The 19,630-nt window shown below is 36.1% G+C and overlaps 7 protein-coding genes across 7 annotated transcripts; 4 read left to right on the top strand and 3 right to left on the bottom strand.

Annotated features, from left to right (window-relative positions):
- Positions 1 to 301: 301 nt before the first annotated feature.
- On the bottom strand, positions 302 to 1,415 carry GCK72_015182 (uncharacterized protein; the record flags this gene model as incomplete). Its single annotated transcript, XM_053730679.1, has 3 exons — positions 302 to 458; positions 511 to 1,284; positions 1,330 to 1,415. The coding sequence occupies 3 exons, from the start codon at positions 1,413 to 1,415 to the stop codon at positions 302 to 304; spliced, it is 1,017 nt and encodes a 338-aa protein (XP_053585451.1).
- A 2,403-nt stretch (positions 1,416 to 3,818) lies between these two features.
- Positions 3,819 to 4,784, top strand: GCK72_015181 (uncharacterized protein; the record flags this gene model as incomplete). Its single annotated transcript, XM_003097320.2, has 4 exons — positions 3,819 to 3,935; positions 3,982 to 4,047; positions 4,131 to 4,280; positions 4,689 to 4,784. The coding sequence occupies 4 exons, from the start codon at positions 3,819 to 3,821 to the stop codon at positions 4,782 to 4,784; spliced, it is 429 nt and encodes a 142-aa protein (XP_003097368.1).
- A 304-nt stretch (positions 4,785 to 5,088) lies between these two features.
- GCK72_015180 (uncharacterized protein) lies at positions 5,089 to 13,253 on the top strand (the record flags this gene model as incomplete). Its single annotated transcript, XM_003097308.2, has 11 exons — positions 5,089 to 5,168; positions 7,309 to 7,409; positions 7,475 to 7,550; positions 8,297 to 8,377; positions 8,627 to 8,822; positions 8,967 to 9,197; positions 9,946 to 10,044; positions 10,312 to 10,536; positions 11,445 to 11,593; positions 11,646 to 11,712; positions 12,996 to 13,253. The coding sequence occupies 11 exons, from the start codon at positions 5,089 to 5,091 to the stop codon at positions 13,251 to 13,253; spliced, it is 1,563 nt and encodes a 520-aa protein (XP_003097356.2).
- A 1,324-nt stretch (positions 13,254 to 14,577) lies between these two features.
- Positions 14,578 to 15,393, top strand: GCK72_015179 (uncharacterized protein; the record flags this gene model as incomplete). Its single annotated transcript, XM_003090259.2, has 2 exons — positions 14,578 to 14,654; positions 14,748 to 15,393. 2 exons carry the CDS (start codon positions 14,578 to 14,580, stop codon positions 15,391 to 15,393), a joined length of 723 nt encoding a protein of 240 aa, XP_003090307.2.
- Positions 15,394 to 16,300: 907 nt separating this feature from the next.
- GCK72_015178 (uncharacterized protein) lies at positions 16,301 to 16,731 on the bottom strand (the record flags this gene model as incomplete). The annotated part of the gene is made up of 2 exons (XM_003097336.2): positions 16,301 to 16,435; positions 16,483 to 16,731. 2 exons carry the CDS (start codon positions 16,729 to 16,731, stop codon positions 16,301 to 16,303), a joined length of 384 nt encoding a protein of 127 aa, XP_003097384.1.
- Positions 16,477 to 16,884, top strand: GCK72_015177 (uncharacterized protein; the record flags this gene model as incomplete). Its single annotated transcript, XM_053730678.1, has 1 exon — positions 16,477 to 16,884. The coding sequence occupies one exon, from the start codon at positions 16,477 to 16,479 to the stop codon at positions 16,882 to 16,884; it is 408 nt and encodes a 135-aa protein (XP_053585450.1).
- Positions 16,885 to 17,908: 1,024 nt separating this feature from the next.
- On the bottom strand, positions 17,909 to 19,002 carry GCK72_015176 (uncharacterized protein; the record flags this gene model as incomplete). The annotated part of the gene is made up of 2 exons (XM_003097330.2): positions 17,909 to 18,653; positions 18,920 to 19,002. 2 exons carry the CDS (start codon positions 19,000 to 19,002, stop codon positions 17,909 to 17,911), a joined length of 828 nt encoding a protein of 275 aa, XP_003097378.2.
- Between the last annotated feature and the right edge of the window lie 628 nt (positions 19,003 to 19,630).

The following is a 19,630-nucleotide window of genomic DNA, read 5'->3' as shown; positions in this document are numbered from 1 at the left end:
CCGTTCTCTTCAGGCATTTTTATTGCAAAATCAGAGGTAAAACGGGAAAAAGTCAAAAATCCAATAGTCAAAAAGCCTAGAAGTCATTAAGACGAAGTAATTCAGGCTGAAGTCAGAAAGCAAAAAAGTCATGAAGCCATAAAGTCGAAAAGTGAAAATCAAAATGTCAAAAGTCAAAAACCAAATAGTCAAAAAGTATTGGCCTGTTTGATTCTTAAGAAAAACTAAACAAGTTATTTTTAATTATAAGTTGAAACATGAAATGCTATAAACTCAGAAAAGAATAGTACAAAACAGAATCTTATTGACCATCCTCCAACCACACCATCATTTTGAACGGGGAACATCGTTTTGAATCGAGATAATCATTATTTGTTATTTGTTTGAATGTTGCTCGTCTCCCATCTTTACTACGTATGTTTGTTCCATCCTCGAACACGCAAGGTCCTCGGAGAATTCTGCAAGTTAAATGAATATTACTGCAGAACTGAAGTCTAGACTGAAACTCACTTGCTATTATAACTTCTCACAATGGAAGCATTTACTTCCTCTACCTCTATTCCATCAGTGAGTACCTTGAGATCTAAAGGTCTGAGACCCAAAGAAAGATACTTCATTCGAAAATTACATCCATTTATCCATGCTTTCAAATATCTATTCATATCAGATGATGTGAATGAGAATGATGTCAAATTCATATGAATGCAATCGAAATCCATTATGTTATCCAACGTGATCCACTGGTCTAAATTGTAGGCATGCAGCCATAAGTTATCCATTTCATATTTAGGATTTAGCTTTTTCCCTTTGTGAGATTCGAAAAAATTTGCTATATCAAGGTTTTTCTTAATATTCAAAGTCTGACAAAGTGAAATAATATCAGCAATATCTTCTCGCGTGTTAAAATCTATTTTTACATCATCAATTGATTTTTGACGGTAGTTCAACCAGCACAGTATTCTCGATACTTTTCCAGAGCACTGGTTAGCATTCATGCTTATGCTATGAATATCTGTGTTGAAGACATAAGACATTTGGTCGAACATCGATATAATATTACGAATGCTGATGTCTTCGAAAATGAAATCCAAAAAATAAATGTCATCCTTCCAGTTAATTCGATTTCTCTGCTCAAATGGAATATCGATCACATGCTCCGTCGTTCCATCAAGTACGAAAGCTCTTGAATTCATCCAAAACAATACTTTCAGTTTAAATCGTTTCCTGGGAATCACTGAATGAAGTCGCAGCATTGTTCGCTTTGAGACATTTGATAATACAAGCCTAAAACATTTTTGTGAGCTCAGAATATACTTTTCAAAATCTTACAAATCGATTGGAACCCAATTGGCACATATTCGTCTCAGCACAACAAGTGGAAGTTTAAGGAGGGGAAAGGATGGATTTGATAGCATGAAAAACTTCGAAAAAACCAGAGTAGATTTTAACTGAGAGTGGATTTCAGTCAAGACAGTGATGACGATCAGAAAACGTTTCAAACGATCCGCGACGCAACCGCGACCATTGTACTAATTGGTCAGCAGAATGGAGAAATAGTATTGGAGTGATGAGAGAAATCAAAGGGAGATTTTATCACCTGGACTTTATTTCTTTCCGGGATACAACAATAGGTTTTTGGTTCTGAAAAGGGGAGACTATCATTTTCAGATCGAAGCATCAATATCTTTGAAGAAAGTTGAAACCATAACATATTCCTGTTGAAACCGCAATTGAGGGCTCATCAGTGTATTCTTCAGAGATGGCTTCAGAGAAGAAATAGTTTCTGAAACTGTAAATTTATCAAACAAAGAAAGATAGTAATCTTAATCTAATTGTAAAACTCAATGAGTGTTAGTCCAAACAACCATATTTTGAGGTCTCTTGAAACAGTGGTTAGTTTCAAAACTTCCTGTTTCAACGTTACGTTAATAAAAATTTGAAAAAAGAAGTGTTTATTAAATCGAATGCAAGATATGACGATAAAAAGAATTTTTCATATGTTTCTTTCAATAAATACCTTTTTCAGTTCGTTTTGAAGATGAAAATGAATTCAGATGTAGTTCAAATAACTAAGTTGAAAAAATATATGTACTTACTGTTTCACTGAAAACACTTGTGATCCGTTGGTTTCATTTTGGTAATTGATTGTGACTCATCTCTAAATTAATTTATTTTTCCTGTAGTTCTTATACTTATGCCACTGATTGAGAGCTCAATTCGAGTGTCTGGTCTATGAAAAATACAAATTTAATAGAATTTAAAACCAATAACATGTTTTTATAGAATGTTTTTTTTCTGTTTCAATGGAAAATTGTGTATCGAGATAGGCACGTCTATGTGTTTCAACAACATGTAATTAACCAAACATTTCAAAAAGCAAAATTAAAATAAGCATGAGATCGAAAAGGTTTTTATATTTTAATATTTGAAAAAACTGAAAACATCTGGATTTCTGAAACTCCGTTACCCCTGGGAAGTGCCTATCTCTAATACACAATATTCTATTGAAACAAAAATAAAAAATAGAAATATTCTTTTGAAACAGAAAAAATATATTATTAAAAACGTTGGCTCATGTTTTAAACTCGAGAACATTTTTCTTTATATAGTGCAAATTGTAGTTGATGGAATAAACACTTTTTTACAATTTTTTATTAACCTTACGTTGAAACTGGAAATTTTGAAACTAACCACTGTTAACAGTACTGTTTCAAGAGACCTCCAAATATGGTTGTGTCACTAACACTTATTGAGTTTTAAGCTGTTTTTATCAAAATTAAAGCAAAAAATAAAGTGGCTTTAATTCAATTTAAACCAAATGTTTTTGAATTTTACATTTTGACAGAGAAGTTATTTTTCCAATTGGATCTTAATTTTAATTGTATTTTTGATTAGTTTTGATTTTCAAATTATATTATTGATACATTTTTTCAATAAAATCAACAGTTTATCCATCTTTTCAAAACATCGTGACACTAGAATAATGCCTTCAAACTGAAAATAAATTTTCTCGAATTTTCTCGAAAATTACATTTGAACAGCCGCGCAAAGAAGTGACCGGCGGCCTAGCTCTCCTCTCTTCCATCACCGCGTGTACTCCTCGAGGACAATACGTATTTAATTATTTTTTAAACACTTTTTGCCACTTTTAGAGTTCTAGAAAAGGTTTCAAAATGATATTTTATAAAAATTTGTAATTTTCGAGTAGTATAATGTATTTCCAAATTTTCTTCGCACTTAATTTACCAATCTCTACAAGTTTTCAGGCGAATTATCGATTTCTTTAAGAGTGAAGATATAAATAAGTTAAAATAACGATTAATGTTGTTTAATCGGAATTTAAAGTGGAGTAATGAATATAATTACTTGATTTATCAATTTTGAGTAAAAAAAAGCAACAGAAATTCAATGTTCCGGCTGAAAGCGGTACTTGTTCGATATTTGTCTTGAAAAAATCAATTTGGTTCAGGCTTCGCTGATTCAAGCCGTTTTTGTATTTTTTGTTATAGAAATGTCAGAATTGTTCTAGAATCAATAAGTTTGCAATGTTCTTATGTAATAAAAATTCATAAATTTTCAAATTTACAGATTTCAAACGAAATGTTATATTGTTCAATCTTTGGCCACATGCTCGGTGTCCCTGCTCGTTCAAAGTAGCTTGCAGTTCGTTGTTTTCATTAATCTTATCTCTTCTCATCGCCAAACCGTTGATAAAACGAAAAAATAATTTTTCGTAACCGTTACTCTTTTTTCCATCTTTTCCCGCTCATAACCACCAACTATTATCCATTTTTCAGCCGAAAGCTCATACCACCGCGATGCCAAAGTACTACTGTGACTACTGCGATACATTCTTGACACACGACTCACCGTCTGTCCGAAAAACGCACAATGGCGGAAGAAAGCACAAGGATAATGTCAGAATGTTCTATCAGGTTGGCGAATTAACGCTAGAAATTATATATTAATCGATTATTTCAGAAATGGATGGAAGATCAAGCACAAAAGCTCGTCGATCAGACTGCGAGGGCGTTTGCTACAAATCGAGTTAGTTTTCAGCTTTTTGATCAGTTTTTACCTCTAAATCGCTAATTTTCTTCCATTTTCCACGCTAACTTTTCTATTTTTAGATGCAAGGAGCGGTACCTCGTACAACAATGGGAATGGCTCCGATACCGCCTGTCGGACATCATCCGATGATGGGAGGACCACCGGGAATGCCTTTGATGGCACCACGCCCATTCCCAGGACCGCCTGTTGGATTTCCGGGTGCACCGGGGGTAAGTGTAGAGAAAATGAATATTTTTGGCTAGTTTTCAATAAATTCCTTACTTTTCAAGGCCCGGCCCGGGTGTTTTCGCGCCGAATTTCGGTTTTTTGTAAATTTTTGAAGTGTTTTCGCGAAAAAGTGAAATTTTCGACTATCATTCAGAATTAGAAGAAATTCAGAGAAATCATCAGAACTGGTCACATTTACGATGAACAATTTCTAACATTTCAAAAAAAATTGGGAAAAAAAGTAATTTTTCGAAGCCCGACCGAACCTTCAAAAATTTTCCAAGGCCGGGCCTTGATAAGTATGATAAATTCGATCTTTTCGCATAAGATTTTGAGTAAAAAGTATAAAAATACACAACATTCCTCAATTCTCTTATTTCTATCCATTCATAATTACATTTCCCATCCAGATGGCTCCATTCCCTGGCGGACCAATGCTTGCCGGACCACCAGGAATGCCACCAATGATGCCACGTGGACCACCACAACAATTCCGTCCAATGTAAAATCAGCTCTTCCTTTCCGAAATCTCTCCAAAAATCTCAATTTTCTTTCCTTCTTTCTGTGTTTCTCAAAGAAATTCTCTATTTTTTCGCATCTATTTTTGGCTCTTTTTGTAATAATTTATTAAATATTTTCTTCGAATTCGTTCTCTCTCCCTCAAGTTTTACTGTTTTCCTAGCTGGAATTTAATAAATTATCAGTTTTTAAAACAGATTTTCAGTTTTGTCAATGTTGTGGAGTGTACTCGTAATGCATGGTGTGTATCTTTATATTTTCCTGTTTTTTCTAACTTTTAATCATTCAGACATGGACCAAACAGCTGAGGAGAACGCACTTCGTCGTGAATTAATCAAAACTTTTCAGATACATGCATTCGAACTGAAAAAGTGAGAGTTTCGAGTGGGAAATTATCAAAAATTGGTTAAAAATTACTAATAAAGCTGAAATTATGTATTTGTTTGAAAAAGAACGGTGAAAAGGTGTGAAATCGATGGATTTTCGAGGAAAATTCAGTATTTCAACCAAAAAGTCGCTAAAAACGGATTTTAAACAGCAGATTTTTCGTTTTTGGTTTTTTTCGGGGATTAGACAGATTTTTTATAAGTTTTGTGTGAAATTACCTTCTGTTTCATCAGTTCGTAGTGATATCATTTGATGTGAATACAATAAGACAATTGTGTGAAACAGTGACTTTAAAAAAAAAGTTCGTCAAGAAAACACTTTTTGAAGTTTTCGCTCTATACTCCCTGATTTCTAGCAGATATTTTCTAAGTACAACAGCAAAAATTGTTAATTTCATAACTGGTTTTTTGGTTTCCATTTTTAAAGAAAGATGTTTTTTTATTATAAACCAGCCTATCTGCCCCGCCTTCGGCGGTTCAGTCGGCTGGCCTCTTATCATTTACGTGGCAACCCTTTCTCAAATGTGCCCGTATGGCCGAGTGGTCTAAAGCGGCGGCGCTCACAGGTAGTTGGCCAGCGACGAAATACGGACCATATACGCGTCCGCGCCGGACTCAAAAAGAAGTAGCTAAGGACGATATGTGTGCGTCATATACGGTCCGTTTGGAGTCCGCGCGCCGAAAAAGTTGCTTCTCTCCCTCCCACCGCCAGCCCCTTCCCTACTTTGTTCCCCCGGTTCAGATTCATTTAACAAGGAAGATTAGTGATAAAATGACTATTTTATTTAAATAAAGATAAAAAGGAACATTGAAAATAATGAAAATAGGAAGAAAACATAGCAAATTAGACATAGAAATCGCAAATTTGTCGGGCAGTCGTGTCCTTGAAATCCATCGAAATCCACTGAGGTAGAAGCAATTTTCAGTCGTTGATTTCCGTGTTTCCCTTTGTATTTCTGAAAAAAATCCATTAATTGCGGAATAAAAAATAATTATTCAGTTAACTTACTTTCGAAAAAGGGTTCCTCCTCCGAACAAATACAGATGTCGTGATTGAGAAGAACTCCAGCCAATTTTATCTAAGTTTCTCACTGAAAAATAATATTTTGAATAGAGAAAGCTGAACACTATTACAAACCTTTGAAAAAAAACGATGAATTGGTTCCATTTCAGCTATCGCCGCTGTTTCTCTTTTTGGGATCATCGGACTGACTGAAAACACAATAATTTTTCGATCATTTACATTAAAATGCGAGAATTTTTCACGGAAAAAATTAATTAAAAGAAATTTCAATATTAAAAATCATAAAGAAAGGCCAAACTTTCGAAAAATAGGGAAAGAAACGTAAAAGCTCCGTAAATGATTACAAAAATAATCATTATCCGAGAGGAGTCCGAGAGCTTCGGAAGAGCTGCAGCATACGGCGGCCGCGGCCAGCGTGTCCATATACGGTCCGCGCGCGGACGCCTGCTGCCCACTTCCACCTCTTTTCCCAAAGTCCACACTGCGTCCATATAGAGTCCGCAGCGGGCCATAATTCCGCCGCGGACTCTATACGGGCGGAAAATAGGACTGAATCCGCATGCGGTCCGCACGCCAACTACCTGTGGCTGTCCAAAGCACGCCAGTTCGGTTTTGCCCGTTGGCTCAGTTTCTCTTCTCTTTCCAAAACCGCTGCGGACATCGCCTCAGACAAACAGACAACGCCCAATTGTCTTTTATATATAAGAATGATATCAAGTTTAGCGCTGGTTATTTATTGTCGCAACAAAAAAGTTCCGACATTTTTTCCCCCTCGGTGTTTGCGGACTCAAGCCAAAATTTGATAATTTTGGCTTGAGTCCGCAAACACCGACGAGGAAAAAATGTCGGAACTTTTTTATTTCGATAATACCAGCGCTAAAATTGTAAAAATGAAGTTTTAGCGCTGTTAAGCAGCGTTGAGAACGTTTTAGCGCTGCTTAACAGCGCTAAAACCCAATTCCCACGTTTTCAGCGCTGTTAAGCAGCGCTAAAACTTTCTCAACGCTGCTCAACAGCGCTGAAAACGTGTAAATTTTGTTTTAGCGCTGTTAAGAAGCGTTAAAACAGTAATGAAACAAATAAAACTCCTCAATTTTGCAGAGAAGCCGTGAAATTGTGTGTGAAACTATTCATCGAACATGACAAAGAGACGAGAAAGAAATGGACGAATAAAATGGTTGAATTACTCAAAAAACAGACATGTGAGTGTGATTTTCAAGCGGAAATTTCTGAGTTTTCAGCTCCAAAAATACATAAATGCTTTCAGTACAATCGTCTCTGATCAGTGAAGAACTCATTCGTGACACATTTCGACAGTGCAAATCGAAAGGAACACAAGATGCGTACGTAGGATTGTTATGCTATCGCGAAAGTGGATTTTCAGACTGAAATATTTAGAAGAAAAATGCTTATTTTAGAAATGTTGAAAACATCCGACTGCACGGTCTCCCAGACTGCGAAAAAGAACATTTTAATTCAATTATTTTATTTTTTGCACTGAAAATGCAGTATTTCCAGTTTTTCAGACGCCGCAATTTATGAAAAAAGTGCCCATTTATCAGAATTGTGTAAAATTAAATTATCTATCAAATGAGCCAAAAACCGTGAATTTTGGTAAGAAATTGACTTTTTTGCTTCAGAAAAACCGATTTTCAGAAAACTGAGACTTTCAGCAATTTCAGCCAATATTTCAATTTCTGAAAATTGTAACAGTTTCGGAGTATCCTCAATTACGTTACGTAAAATTTTTATTGGAAATTGTTTTCTGCCAAAAAACGTTATACTCACATTTCTGAAAATCGGGTTTTCTGTATCAAAAAAGTCAATTTCTTACCAATATTCACGCTTTTTGTCTAATTCGATAGAGAATTTCATTTTCTACAATTCCTGTGGATGAGCACTTTTTTCATAAATTACGGCGTCTGAAAACCTAAAAATACTGCATTTTCGGTGAATAAGAATTGAATTAAAACAAGAAAAAATCGATTTCATGCTTCTTGCAGTTATTTTTCGTTGAAATATTGTCTATCTGTTTGTCTGTTTGTCCGAATGTTCACAATTTTCTGAAATGAAACTGTCATATTTTCAGTGGAAAACTGCTCAACGTGTTCGATGCGTTCTCCCTTCAACCGTACGATTTCGATCCGGAATTGAGGAAAATGGTTGTTAGGTGAGACAAGACAAGATTGATAAAGATTTTTATGTTTCTTTTTTCACTAATTTTCCACAATTACTCTACCCAAGCAGACTTGAATTTTTTGGATTTTTTGCAAAAATGTCGAAGAGTACATGGTATTCTTGACTATTTTTAATAAAAATTTCGAAAAACTTCGAAAAAATTTGTGAAAAATTGTACACAATTTTAGACTCTGGGCCTATATTTTGCAAGTCTGTACCCAAGCTATCCCATGTTTTTCAGAAAAGGAACAACGACCCTCGCCGCCGATTCCTCTTCGTTCTCTCATGCGACCCGTCAACGTTTTCTACTTGTGAAACAACGTGCCGCCCGTTGTGCATCACTCAAATCATTCAAATTCACGACGTGTGAAATTCTGTGTAATTCGACGAAAACGCTGAAATCTGTCGTGGTTTTGGGAATGCTCACACAGCAAAAGGTACAGTGCAGAGAAGAGCGGAGAAGGCGCGCCAGACTCTACATTCTCTGTTCTTTCATTCTAGTTTTCTAGCAGTTTTGCTTCAGTTCAAAGTTCAAAAACGCGCCAACGGCATCCCAGCCACCCCCTTCATTCCTATTTCAGGCCGACTGTTACCATATCGAAGATTTGAGTGGTTCGATTGAAGTGGAATTCAAAGAAGACACGAAATTCCATCACGCTCTCTTCCATGAACATTCTATCGCCATCTTTGAGGGAAATTTCGAGAATAGTGTACTGAAAGTGAATGAAGTGGCAATGGTTCCAGTAGAGTCAGCAGAAATGACACGCAAAGAATTGAGTTCGAATGAGAATTGGTTTGGTGGAGAGGATAAGGTGAGGAGCTGAATCCCAGCAGCTCAAAAATGTGGAAAATTTAGAGAAAACATTGTTTTTTTTCAATATTTCCCCAAGTTTTCAGATTTTTTTCTAAATTAATGAGTCGATTAACCTGAGATTTGAAGCAATAAAAATGAGAATCCTACTGAAATAAATTACCATAATTTTACTTCATTTTGCCTCCAATTTTTTTGCTGTTTCAGCGACACATCTTAATGAAATTGATTTTGATGAAAATGATAGTCGATTAATTTCGGATTCATAACTTGAGCTTCTTCTGAAAACGATAAAAAATTATGGATGCCGTTCAATTCTCAAAATTATTCCTTCAAAGATAACGTGTATTGCTCCAAAAATAATTTAGATTTTTTTCCGAATTTCAGATGGCAAATCAATGTAGATATTTTATGCAAAACTAGTTGTCAATAGAAAGGGTTGGAGCATAGAAAACGTTGGCATGTGGGAAATCTGAAAATTCGAGTGAAAAATAGTCAAATTCCTGCTGACGAGTTCTATTAAATTTTATATTTGTTAGATAGATCATGTCTGAGTCTCCATTTTTGTAGTTGACAACTTTTTGATAGCTCCACCCACTTCTGAGATACAAGGGTTTGAATATAGATTGCAAAACAACGATTGTATCCCGAAAGTGGGTGGAGCTATCAAGAAGTTGTCTACTACAAAAATGTAGACTCAGACATGATCTATCAAACAAATATGAAATTCCTAATTTCTATCATTTCAGATCGCCTTCCGTTGCAGTGAACGTCTTCGATCAGCACTCGCAAAACAAGAGGACACGTCAATGATCTTCCTATCGGATGTGTTTTTGGATGATGTTAAGGTACTGCCATTGTTGTTAAGAACGTGCCGACGGTACGCCAGATTCATCAATTTTGAAGTTTTGAGCTAAAAAAATCGTGTTTTTAAGGTTTTTTAATTAGCGATTTCTCACCTGAAAACGCGCCAATGGCGCGCCAGTCTCTCACCTGGAATTCTCAAATCCTTAGGTTTTGTAATTAACAATTTTCCAATAATTGGAGACTGGAAAACGCGCCAACGTCACGCCAGCCAGTTATTCATGTGAAATCAACGAATTCTCTATTTTCAGACAATGCGTGCCCTGAACAAACTCTTAATCGGATACAAAGATCAACCGCCCGTCGCCATCATTCTCTGCGGAAATTTCTGTTCCCAACCACGTCAAACGGATACGATTGATCTATTGGATAGAGGATTCAGATATCTTGCGAATCAATTGATGCAAATGAAGAAAGAATACGAGAAGACTCAATTCATTTTTGTACCCGGTCCAGATGATCCATTCGTTGATTCGGTGAGAAATGGAAATTGGAAAAAAGTTGTCGGATTAGTGTGAAAAATGCTGAACAACATAAGAAAAAAAGATTTTAGACTGAATGCACACATGATTCAAAAGTCTGGAAATTCGTGGCAGAGTACAAACTGGCCGAAAAAGAAACATTTCGAGCTAAAAATGTGTTTTTTTTTTCTGAATTTACAGACTAAAAATCACATCGTGATTTTCCGATAAAATTGGACATTGGGATATCCAGGACATGGAAAAATATTGGCTTTTGGCTGGAAACTTCAGTTTTTTGACTAAAATATGCGAAGGCTGGACATCCGGACACTCGGATTCACATCTGGACGTAGAAATATCAATTTTGGTTTAAACTTCCGGATTTTCGCTCAAAAACCTATTCTTGAGACATCCGGACAGACACACATCTCGACAAGAAAATAGCATGTTTTGATCTTAAATTGGACATCCGGACACTCTGATGCACATCTGGACATGAAAATTCCGATTTTTTTATTTAAAATCCTGGATTTTAAAATTTTCGAGCTAAAAATTCTGAATTTCCAGAAATAAAAAAAAAGTCACCTATGACTGAATTTTGAAGGACTCCGAAAACCTGTTTTTGAGTACAAAATTAAGAAAAAATTCAGAAAAAATCGTAACATCTCTATTTTTGTTACTTAATTTTTGAAATTAAAAAATTTTTTGTTAAAATTTCGGATGGTTTTTTCTAAAAGTTTAGACCGAAAACATTTTTCGCATAGCCCTGAAAGGAATAGAAGAAAAATCGTCGAATTAGTGTCAAAAACTCGAAAAAGAATATTGAAAATTCTGAAAATCGGTCTAAATTACTGAAAAATTACAGCCGAAAAAGAGATTTTTGACTGAATTTTGAACATTTTCACTCCAATTCTTAATTCCAGGTGCTTCCCCGTCCACATCTTCCATCATTACTCTTCAAACATGTCTCTCCAATCATTTCATGTACATTCGCATCGAATCCGTGTCGAATTCAATTCGCGAGTCAAGAAATTGTGGTTTTCCGAAATGATTTGATCAAGAAAATGTGCAGGTTAGCTGATTGATTCTAGCTATAATTATAATTTTATACGTATTGATTTCAGACACTCGATCAATGCGATCACAGTCGAATCGATTCCGTCGAGATATGCGAGAAGTGTTTTGAGTCAGGTAATCGAGAGATAATTAGAGAACTGATAAGGCAATTATGGTGGAAAAAATCATGGTGAAAATTGCATTTTTCTACAGTCTCAGCACTTTTTAGATGTGCAATATTAATTAAAATTTATTAAAAATCTTTAATTTTGAAAAAATGCTCCATCTAGAGTCAGAATGGCTCTGAAATGTGTCAGTTTTGGCTGAAAATCACTGAAAATAGCTTTTTCTGAATCGATTTTCCCCATAAAATAGGACATTTTAAGCTGTTTTTAAGCCTCCGGAAGCAATTTTCGCAAGTTTTCACCCCAGAAATTGAAAAATTGACAAATTCAGCACTATTTTAAGTGATTTTCAGCCGAAAGCTAACGCATTTTGGCTGAAAATCATTTTAATGGTTTCGGGAGGCTTAAAAACAGCTTAAAATGTCCTATTTTATGGGGAAATAGATCGATTTGGAAGTCTAAAATATTTTTTTAATAGGGCTAAAATCGATGAACTTTTCATGGGGAAACACCACGGTTTTGCTGAAAATTCGATTTCTGGGGTAAAAAACGGCTAAAACAGCGGTTTCCAGGCTTAAAATCGTCTGATATCCACCGAAATCAAACCAATAAGTTAAAATAAAACACTGAGAACCATAATTTTCTATTAAAATTTTCACTGTTTCAGCGAAATTTCATCTAGAAAATAGTTATTTTAATTTCAATTGGCAATTCTTATGACATCTGCTAAAAATTATTATCCAGGCGCACTCCACAAGTCAGAATGGTCGAAAGACTCCAAAATGGTTCAGATTTAGGCTGAAATTCACTGAAAATAGTGCTGAAATTGCTTCGGAAGTCTAAAACAGCTTAAAATGTCATTTTGTGCAGAAATTCGATCAGATGAAGCTAGAAGTCGATTTAGAGGTCTAAAATATCAAAAAAATAAGGCAAAAATCTCGGATTTTTTCACTTTTCTTCGAAAAACACCACTGTTTTGCTGAAAATGGCTCAAAAATGAGCTCCGGAGCTCAAAAACTTTGATTTCTGGAGTGAAAACGGCTAAAATAGAGGATTCAAGGCTTCAAATCGTCAAAAATCAACCGAAATTTAGCCAAAAAATCAAAATAAGATAATTTTTTATTAAAATTTTCACCGTTTCAGCAAAATTTCATCTAGAAAACAGTTATTTTAATTTCAATTGTCAATTCTTATGCCATCTACTGCCATCTACTATAAATGCCATCTACTATAAATGCCATCTACTGCCATCTACTATAAATATGCCATCTACTATAAATCCTTCATTTTCAGGCGCATCTGTGCCCACTTCCCCAACACATCACTCCAATTCTTCCCGATTTCTCATCATCACTGAGTCTCCACCCACTTCCTGATCTACTTGTCACTGCTGATCGCTTCGAAACATTCAATGAAAAAGTCACTGGTTCGGATACAATTGTCTCGAATCCTGGATCATTTGCTAGAAGTAATTACACATTCCACGTCTACTATCCATCTCAGAATCGAATCGAAGCATCACAGATTCCGACTGGAGAAGCTGCGGATTGAGAAATAATTGCACTTCGTTTTATGTAATTTCTTTTTTCTTCAGTAATCCAATGATCTACCGTAATCTAAATCTCGACTATTCTCAGCTTTGTCTCCCAGTTTTCCTATTGATGATATCTTGCTCATTTTTACTTGATCTACATTCTTCAGCTTTTCTATGTTTAACGTGTCGAATAAATTCAGAAAAAATAAATTCATAATTCTAGGGTTGCTCATGTCCTGACGAGCGAGCTAGTGAGAAACGCGACCAGTAGGAATACGGTAGCACGCGACGCGACCGCACCGCATCATAAGAGATACAGAATTGAACAAAAAGTGCTTCCGAACAAAATGCCAACAGATTACTAACTGAAAGATGAGTCAATTTCAGAAACTGACTTTTGAAACAGTAATTTTTTTTCTCCAGTCTTTCATTCTTTTTCTTGATTTTCGAGACTCTTTTTTCTGTTTTAAGTTTTCCATTCTGTATTTTCCAGTACTACTAACTCAGCACAATTCTTGCAACTGCGCTCCACCGAAATTTCCTTGAAAAATGTCTCTTTTTCTCTGATTCTCTCAATTTCGCACACTATTTTCTTCGGTTTCGGTAGAGCGCGGTTGTAAGAAGCGTGCCGTGCTAATACATTTGCGTTTATTTCAGTAATTAACAAGACAAGATCGCCACGATAAGCCCACCGCAGAGCTGTGCGGAATTCCTTCCTTCTTCCTTCTTCCGGGCCTTTTTTCACTTCCTTCTTCCTTCTTCCCTCTTCCTGTTTAAAAAATTTACTTTCTTCTTCCTTGTTCCTTCTTCCGTTAAAAAGTTCACTAAAATTTTGTAATTTTCTGGGAATTTTGGTGGCTTTTAACGGAATTTTGTATGAAACAACATCAAAATTCGTTTTCAGAGATGACTAGAAAAAAGTTTCCTCAAATTTGTCATTTTCAAAATTAACTTCCGATTTCCCGGTTCGGAACCCAACTTCCTTCTTCCTTCCTTCTTCCTTCTTCCGGGCCTTTTTTCACCTCCTTCTTCCTTCTTCCTTCTTCCCTTTTCAAAAATTTTACTTCCGCACAGCTCTGCCAACCTCCACAGACGCGCTCTATCGATAACGGCGTTACAACTTGTCGTAACGGTGAACATTCGAATTTTACGTAGAGTGGTGGGACCAAATCATCGAAGAACCGCGCGTACAGGGAGTAGTGTGAACGCGCAGACATCTCACAACACTATTCACATAGTCATTCCTTGTCCTGATCCCCTTTCCTATTTATTGAGTGACTTGAACCCTTTCGTCTTTGGACCCTTTCTTTGACTATTCTTATTTTATTTATAGAGAAAACAATGGATTCATCCAGCCTCATCAACTGTGAAATGGAAAACCAAGGACAGAAACGAAGATACGAGGACAATCAAGAAATGTAAGAGAATTTTGGATAGAAAAGATTGCAAACTCTTACCGTAACCCTGATCGCCGCAATACTTATTTTATCAAAACCTTTCTCTTTATTCAGATCGATCTACGATTACTACTCCGATTCCGCACAGATTGAGACTCTGGAATTCCAAAGACTGAAAGAAGAAAACGAAGCTTTTCGAAAGGAAAACCAGATGCTGAAGGATTCGGAATGGAAGTTGAAAGAATCGTTGAAATGCTATGAACTGATGGCGGACAGGAGCTGCTGTAGCGGTACGAATTTGGAGAAAGATGAACAAATCGAGAATCTGAAGAAGGAGATGGAGGAATTGAAGAGTGCGTTTTGGAAGTCATTGGCGGAACAAATTCGGATGAAAAAAGATCTGGAAGAGTCGGAAGAAACGAGGAAAGATGCGGAGAGAGCAATTCTCATGTTGCATGAACAATTGGCGAAAGAGAGAGCTAGATCGGCCAGTCTCGAGCAAGAATTGGAGGAAGAGATCGAAGATTTGGTAGAGAAATTGGAGAAATCGGATGAGGCACTGAAAGAGGTGAATAAGAAGATGAAGGAACTGGAAGACAGTTCTTATCGCTTTAAAAACAGACAAGTTAAAAGAAAACTCTTCAAGGAGATGGACGATGCATTGGAGTTTGGAGATGACGAGGAGGAAGAAGAGGTCAAAAAGAAGATTAAGATAATGGATATCTTATTTGAAAATAGAGGAAGTGATGATGAATTGTGAATGTTTTTATTGTTTTATTACTACGAATGAATTGTTATCTATAGAAGTTTTCTTTTCATGTTCTCATGAGAGACATAAATAATGCAACAGACAAGTGTTAACACTGCCATTTCGGAAGAACATAACTACAGTATAGCTACAGATACAGTATATAATTTATTGGAAGTTAGTTGAACGCCTCTAATGAAATAAAGAGAAAATCCGGATGTTGAACTACAAATACTTTTCTCATTTTCAAAGTAATCCTCTGAGTTTCCTAAACTTCACTTTGCCGTACAAAATGGTCCTGCAATAACAATAAGTCGTATGTTTCCATAGGAAAAGTTTGACGGGTCATAACTCGACTCAAAGAACGATTTAGCAGAGTTTTATTTCAGATTCGGAATCTACGAACTTGAAAGTATTAGGGGCCGAACTCTTGCATTGTTTGAAAAAAGACACTTCGAGAACTTCCCTTGTAAGCCTTATGCCTTATACGGTCCTTTTTTACGTAAAGACTGCAACACTTGCAGTTTGAAATTGAGTAACCTTGAGCATCTGTCACAATGCCACTGATTGTCTCTCAATGAGAATACTTTTGACGATCGATAACTCACTGGAGTGTGTCCATACAAAAACAACTTTCCTGTTATATCATCCCTCTGAAAAAATATCAGTAACATATTCCTTGAACTCCGTCTGCGAAGCTTTTCTCAAAAAATATGAAAACTCTGAGACTTCTGAAATTTTATGGAAATTCTGGCTCGATGTACCCTATGATAACTCCATTGATGTACCTCATGATCAATATATATACCCATCATGATGTACCTTTTTCGATGACCCGTGAATTATAGGCCTCCTATGAATAAAAACTAAAACACATTGGGAGAGGTTCCACATTTATTTCAAGTTAAAAAGACAAAAATCATGGGTTGTACTCGATTGGGAGGTTCTTACGACGGACCATTCCATCTCCTTGGAACCATTCACGACGGAACTGCTTGGCGGCACCATCCGGGGTGTTGGTCCATTCAACAGTGATACGATCGTTGTTGGTGTCCTGAAAGTATTAAAAATCAGATTGGATAAATATTTCAAACTATGTACCTCTTGTCCGAAAGCAAAAGCATCGCAGGAAACGGCAAGAAGGACAGCCTCCTTTGGGTCGAGGACTCCGCATGGTGGGTCGACTCCGAGACGCTTCATGTTCGTGGTCTTGATTCCGTATCCGATACGACGGGCGGACGAGTTGATCACCTTGATATGGTAGGTGTGCTTGTCGTCATACGGAGCGTTGAAGACGATCTTGGCGTTGGGCTGGGTCTGGATGTCTCCTGGTGGGACGGATTGAGCCATGTTAGGTTGGGTTTGGTTGAAGGAGTTTTTGAGAACTCTATGGAGAGACTGACGGGAAACACCTTCTTTTATACGGTACGCTTATCAGCAGATTTGATCTGCTCCAGTTTTTTGGAGGGCAGATTGAAAGATAAGGTGGGAGGGGTTACGTAAAAACTATTTTCGAGTTTTTATATCAGTAGTTTTAGTGTAGTTTTGTAGTGAAGGTAGGCGGTCACGTTGAATTTCGAGTTTCGAGTGACAACGCGAAATATGCTCAAAGTTGCTAATTTTCAACTGAAAAATGCAAACGTTGTGATATAAATAACAATTACAGTAATCCTCATGTTTTTCTTAGAACAGTTAGAAAGTATAGAATTGTTTCAAACAGTAAATGACTCATTAAGAATTCACAAATAGATATATTGGAACGTCAAATGCATGTTTTTCTGCAGTCTATCTTACCTCCTTATACCAGAACATTTCTGAAAATCAACTAGTTTTGTTATTTGTGCAATTATTGGGGCCTTGTTCAAGTTGTTAAATCATAGACTAACAGCTAAACTCTCCGGATTCCGAAACATCATAGTTATCTCTTCCTGAACTTCAAATATGGTTATTTCCAGATTTTCAGTTTCTGATCGGAACACTTATGCTGCGTCTAAAATCTTATTTAGTTGGTGCACTGTCCGAATAATACAATAAATAAAATATCGACTGTTTCAGAAATTGAAATTAATTTCAGAGTATTCGTTGCTCGTGTTGTTATCTCATTGAGTAATTGAGCTGATTTACTTTTTTTGTTAAACAAAAAATACTGGATATCGAGTTATTAGGCCGACAAAAACAAATGATGATTGGTCTATTATCACTACTTTCAATTCTATAAAACAGTTCAAGAACCATTGAAACCGTAAAAAAATAATTTTGCCCGAAATGCTTCAGAATCTGGATGAGTTATTATCACGGCTCTACCGAACTCAAAGAAAATAGTTTGCGAAATCGAGAGACTCGGAGAAAAAGGTATATTTTTCCAAGGCATTACAGTGGAGCGCAGTCGTAATTACTGTGTCGGATTATTCAAGAAGCCTTCCCAACTGCCATCTTCACAACAATATCTCTCTCTCTCTCTTTAACAAATTGTAATTGAAAACCCGGAGAAATACTTTATTAACAGATTAACCAATTAAAACAAAAACTATAAAACGGTTCCATTGTTTAAAATTGCATTAATTGCATTAATTCTCCTGACTTTTTCAACAAACTCCTCGTTTCTCGTCTTTAATTCCTGCTCCAACTTATTAATTTTAATTGAATTAAATTCAAGAACTTCTTCTTTCTGTTGTAGAAGACTCTGGAGAATATTTGCCCCACGTTGTGCTTCCCTGATTTCCTCGCGGTGTCGATCCACCAGTTCCTGCTGAGACACCTCCATATTCTTCTTCTGAGCTATCAGCTCCTTCTCTAGTTTTTCAATTTCATGTTGTTTCTTGTTGTCTTCAGTCTTCATCTCTTTCAAATCTCTCCATAGAGCGTTCAGCGTCTTTTTATCCCTCAGCTGAAATTGTTCTGCTTCCTCCACTTCTTCCTTCTGTCTTTTCAAGTCCATTAATAACTTCCCACTGATCAAATTTTGCTTCACAATCACTTCACGGGTTGATTTTTGTTGTTGGAACAAGGTGTTCCTCATATTCGACACCACTTCTTTTGCCTTTTCCAGCTCCTTTTCCGTTTTTTCCAATTTATCCTCCACCTCCTTCAGCTTCTTGGCATGGAGACTTTTGAGGAAGGAGTTGGAAGCGTAGGCCTCCAGAAGTTGCTTTTCCATTTTCTCCTTCTCGGATTTCCGTTGGTTCTCCGATTTTCGTAGAGCCAATTTAGTTTTTCTCAAGTTTTCCAAGAGTTGAGAATAAGAAGGTCTTATTTTTCTTGGGCTCATCGAACTGAAATTTATTTTTCTGATTTTCGACTATAAAACGTTTTTTGTAAAGAACAACTTATCAAAAACCAGGATTTCGAAGAGCGAAAATTCCGAATAGCATGCTTCTTACAACCGCGCTCTAGAAATGACAATTTTATGATCAGTGTATGCTAAAAAAAGCGGGTTTTCAAAAAAACAATATTTTCAAACATGAAATCCGAAAAGTGACAATTTTTCAAGTTTCAGAATTTTTTGCTAGTGGATCCATCAACATGGTACAGTACTTACTTCTCATTTCCGAACTCCTGTTTCACTTGCTTCACAGCACTTTTGCCGTTTTGCGTTTGAGCGACGTTGAATTTGTTCTCCATCGGAAATAGTTGATATCTGAAATAGTAGAATTTTGAATGAATATAAGGATGAAAGGGTTTTCAGGGTTTGGGAGAGAATTGAGAACAGTTTCATTAAAAATCTATGAGGGGAAATGACGTATATCAACGAAAAAACGAAGAAAGGGCATTGTAGAAGTGAGTGAAGGTAAAGAACACAGTCTTCTCATTGATTGTGGATTCAGAAACGCAGCGTTTTGACGTCGGGTCTCGATGGGAAGGATCAATATGTGAAGATGAAAAAAGGCAAAAATGAGAATTATTGTTATTGATTGATCTAGGTGAAACCAGGAGAGTCAATAAGGCTAGGTTGAATTAAAAAAAAGGGAAACTAGAATTTTTAGTGTAATCTGATGGTGATGTCTCAATCGGTAATCGTTATCTTCAGATCGTTTTGAGATTAAACTCATATAATTGAGTTTACGTTCCAGCAAGTTTCTCAATCTGAAATTTATTTTCGGATCCCAAACCTAATATGAGCCTTCTAATTAATTATTTTGCTTTTGAAAAAGGTGAGAAATGAAAAAGAATCACATCCATCAGAATTATAAATAGAAAACATATCAGATATATATATATATATATATATATCTTGTGAGCCATAAACAGA

The sequence above is a fragment of the Caenorhabditis remanei genome, chromosome IV (assembly GCF_010183535.1).
Source record: "Caenorhabditis remanei strain PX506 chromosome IV, whole genome shotgun sequence".
In the NCBI taxonomy this organism is placed as follows: domain Eukaryota; kingdom Metazoa; phylum Nematoda; class Chromadorea; order Rhabditida; family Rhabditidae; genus Caenorhabditis; species Caenorhabditis remanei.
This window is presented reverse-complemented; position numbering and strand designations above follow the sequence as displayed.